This window comes from Lactuca virosa, chromosome 2, assembly GCF_052849685.1.
Source record: "Lactuca virosa cultivar CGN04683 chromosome 2, Lactuca_virosa_CGN04683_v6, whole genome shotgun sequence".
Taxonomy (NCBI): domain Eukaryota; kingdom Viridiplantae; phylum Streptophyta; class Magnoliopsida; order Asterales; family Asteraceae; genus Lactuca; species Lactuca virosa.
The window spans coordinates 137,774,255-137,778,386 of record NC_136427.1 but is presented as its reverse complement, the minus strand read 5'-3'; the positions used below and the strand labels follow the sequence as shown (position 1 = coordinate 137,778,386).

Genomic DNA, 4,132 nt, shown 5'->3' with positions numbered 1-4,132 from the left:
GAGTAGGATGAATTTGTTCATGGACTCGGCGAGTCCTCCCCATGAACTCGGCGAGTCCAGTCGTCAGAGTGCAGAATTTTCGATTTTTAAGCAGTTTTGCATCAAGTATACAGAAAACAATCCTAGGCTCTGATACCACTGATGGGTTTTGAGCATTCTAACACTTCCTAAGTGTACATGCAACCCTAATAACCTTGAATCTATGTTTTCTCTATATACATGCAAATTTCGTTTTCAAGGTTATTTCCTAACTAGCATGGCATGGGGATTACATAAAACATAATACTAGTAGAAATACATACCTTGTTGTTGCTTGGATTCCTTCAAGACTTTGTGAGCCTAGCACCCCAAATGTTGTGCCTCAAATGCTTCACACAACACCACAAAACTTGGAATAACTTGAGAGAATAATTCTTACACTTGAAAATCGGTTATGCCCTCTCTAGAAACACTCTAGTGCCCATTTTGCATGCTATAGGGTTTCTTTTATAGTGTGTCATAATTAGGAGTTACAAATGTAAACCCTAATTGTCATGACTCTTCATTCCTCATGACCCATGGGTTTGTAACTCCCATGGACTATCCATGGAGCTCCATATGGTTATAACCAAACCCATAAACCATGGATCATTAATCCACCATAAAAGAATTAATGATTGTCATAATCAACCCTATATATTTAATTAGTCTCACTTTGATCACCAAATTAATACTAGATTAATACTTGATCAATACTAATTAAATAATACTATTATTAATATATTAGAACTTATAATATATTAATAATCACAAGTGTACTTTCTCTCATTTTGTCTATCCAAGTATTGCAATGCCATGCAACCCAAATGGACCATGCCGGGTTGGGTCAAGTACATACCAAATAAAGTTATGGACTTAGACACTATATCCAACAAATTTACCATTTAAACCTTGCCTCCTTAAAACCTTTACAAATTAAGTCCAACTTTTACCAAGTAGCCCCTCTCTCTACATTTATTTTCAAAGGAAGTCCAAAATTTACTATTTAGCCCCTTCTTCCATAAATCCTTTCATATTAGGCCTAAATTATACCAAACACCCCGGTCTTCTAAAAATCTTTACAAAGTAAATCCCGAAACTTACACCTTTCTATATAATTATTGATTTTAGGCTACCATTCGTTCATTAATTTATTTATTTAACTAAATAAATAAACGGGTGTTACAATACAGATGCGGATTTACAAGGCTCTAGACTTGGAATTTGTCTAAGGTATAGTTTGCATTATGGAATACTATTATCATCTTATACTTATGAGTATACTAGAAAACCCAATTGCACTTTACATGCTCGATGAAATGCCTCAATGATACTTCAGCTTGATTAATAGCAGCATCTGTGAAATTAATAGCAACGTTTGTCATTGTTTGTGATTATAAAGGTTTTACACTTTCAACTATTTTTCAAATTAAAATTATTTAAACCCCAAACTATGAGGCTTCACAAGAAAAGAAACCAATTTGTTGAAGGTGGAAGTTTTCATGAACAAGCAGTTTTGAGGTTTGGTGTTTTGGATGTTAGGATTAATAAATTATTTGTTTATGTTTTGATATGTGAGACTATATACTTTATCGCAAAAGGGTAATAAAAGGTAATTTTTTCATTTGTTCTTATTTACATTCCAAATCCTGTAAAAGAGTTACAAGCCAAACAGAAATATATCATAGAATTGAATTCCCTTAGACATATTTCATTTCCTTTTAAATTATTTTATATACAATTTTTTTTATGTGAGAACAAAGTTGTATGAGAAAATGAAGCAAAGTTGGTACCATTTGGATATGATATTAAGAAGCTATTGTCTAATTGTGTCAGCTTATCCGGATTTTCATCGTCCGGTAAGCATGATGGTCTTTTTTTTTTCTTTTTTTTTTTTTTTTTTTTTTTTTTTTTAATAATTTGAAGGAAATGAATAAGACATAACTGATATGTACGTGAATGCACTTTAAACATTTCAAAAGAATTTTTATTTCTGATTTTGTTTGAATAAGTGTCATTAATGGGATTCTATAAAGAGATCTACAGAGTTTTGAACCGTTGCCAATCATTTTCTGCACGGCTAATGTATTTTACCCGAATAACCGAGCATACCAAAAAATCAAGGTAAAGTAAGTCAAGTGTCACAGATTATTATATTTTAACATTTTAAGTAATATGCATATATCAAAATTGGATTTTTATGATAACAGGCTGAATTTGAGTTTGGTAATGGGCTTTCGCATATAAGGTCAACAAGACACTGCCTTCCAGCTTTAAAAGAAACAGGGTTCATATGTTTAGCTGGATAGAATCAGTTTTTTCTTAATTAAATTCAATAAGCTTTAAATACGATCAATTTGTAAAAAATATTAACTTTAAAAGATTTTAAAATAAAAATAATACAACCTGCATCATTTAATAGAAAATTACAAATTGATGTTTTAAAAAATTTCATTAAAATAAATGTTGAACGTTTCAAGTACAAGTTGGTTTTCGAACAATTTTTTGCAAAAAAAAAAAAAAAAATCCTTTCAATAAAAATATTTATATCACAAAAGCAAAGTTTGAATATGCATCCATGTATATAAAATATCCTTTCAATAAAGGTTTCATAACATAATTCACATTCAAGAATTGGTTTATTTTTGAAGAAGAATATTCTACTTTTTGTACACGGGATCGTGAAAGCACACAAATACAAATGTAAGACAACTTTATGGTGGTGCAACATTCCTCTGATATGAAAAAATGAGGTGGTTTGTTTGAGGCTTAACTTTAATTGAATATTGGTTCAACATTCGTCTGATATGGAATTCAGGTCATTTCGAAGGTTTAGAGTGGTCATAAATTTCCACCTCAAATAAATCTGCAGGTGAAACTTTACATTTCTTGCGCAATGAGTGGTTGTGAAAGAATTGGAAGTGAGTATCTACAACATTTTCCATGTTATATTCTGAAATTAATGTCTATAAAATAATTTTATATATTTTCATCACCTTAATGTGTCAATGGTTTTTGAAGTTTATGTATAACTTTTAATTGTTAACAGGTGGATCTTAGGGAACTGTAGTGTCTTTGTAATCATTGGTTAATTTCCTCCATTTGTAATTCTTTATTGCTGCAGTACTACCAGGGGCGAAGCCAAGAATATTTTTTAGGGTGTTCCTCATATATATTAAACATCCAAAAACTACAAACATATATAAATTATCAAACATCCGCAAACTTCAAACATATATAGATTACAAATGCACGAAGGTCGTCGACGAGTTTTCATTTTATCAAACATATTGCTGATATCTTGATTGGAAACATCCGCAAAAACCTCTTTTTCAATATAAGTAACCAAGTTATCATTCATCCATTGATCTCCCATTTTATTGCGTATCCTGTTCTTCAAAATCTTCATAGCGGAAAACGATCTCTCAACTGTTGCTGTTGAAACTGGTAACGTCAATGCTAATTTGATGAGCAAGTAAACCATAAAAAACACTTTATCCCTTTTTGTTTTAACCATCTTCTGTGCAAGATCACCAATCCCATTTAGATTCAAAAACTCTGACGAATTCAACATATGGAGAATATAAGTGTCAAGTTGATCATCAAGTATCTCCAAATCCATATTAGAAAAATCATTTGGATATAGAGGTAGCTGAATTAATTTGTTTTTATCAAAAGCTGCAAGTGAGTTATTTGGATTGAGACACGCCATGAAAAGAAGCAATTTGGTTCCAGTCTCACTAAAACGACTCTCTAGTTCTGTGCGTTGCAAATCAATGACATCGCATAATAACTCTACACGATAGTAGTGTAAGTTTGTCATCTTTGGATATTTTCGTCGTGACCGTCCAGGAAGTAAGAACATTGCATCCATGTTGCAAACATCAACTCGTGTTTTTTACAGAACAATGTAGTCTGAGTGAGCATAAAATCCCATCCACTATCCCTCAAATTTTGCAATTGCATCTTGCAAATTCTAACCAAGTTCATTGCATTTACAATGTCTTGATCTTTCCTTTGCAATGCTTGGGACAACTCATTAGTAATACCCAATAATTTTTTCATGAAGTGCAGAGAAAATAAGAAATCAAAGGTCTGAAAGGAGTTAATTAAC

General features: G+C 31.6%; 1 protein-coding gene across 1 annotated transcript; it reads right to left on the bottom strand.

The window, feature by feature from the left end:
* Positions 1-3,193: 3,193 nt before the first annotated feature.
* LOC145157804 (uncharacterized) lies at positions 3,194-3,892 on the bottom strand. The gene is made up of 2 exons (XM_079076794.1): positions 3,344-3,892; positions 3,194-3,208 (listed from the first exon to the last, which is right to left on the bottom strand). The coding sequence occupies exons 1-2, from the start codon at positions 3,890-3,892 to the stop codon at positions 3,194-3,196; spliced, it is 564 nt and encodes a 187-aa protein (XP_078932920.1).
* Positions 3,893-4,132: the final 240 nt, after the last annotated feature.

What these genes read in the sequence shown, in the direction of transcription:
- LOC145157804 (XM_079076794.1), bottom strand. Translation starts at nt 3,892, where the DNA reads ATGGATGCAATGTTCTTACTTCCTGGACGGTCACGACGAAAATATCCA.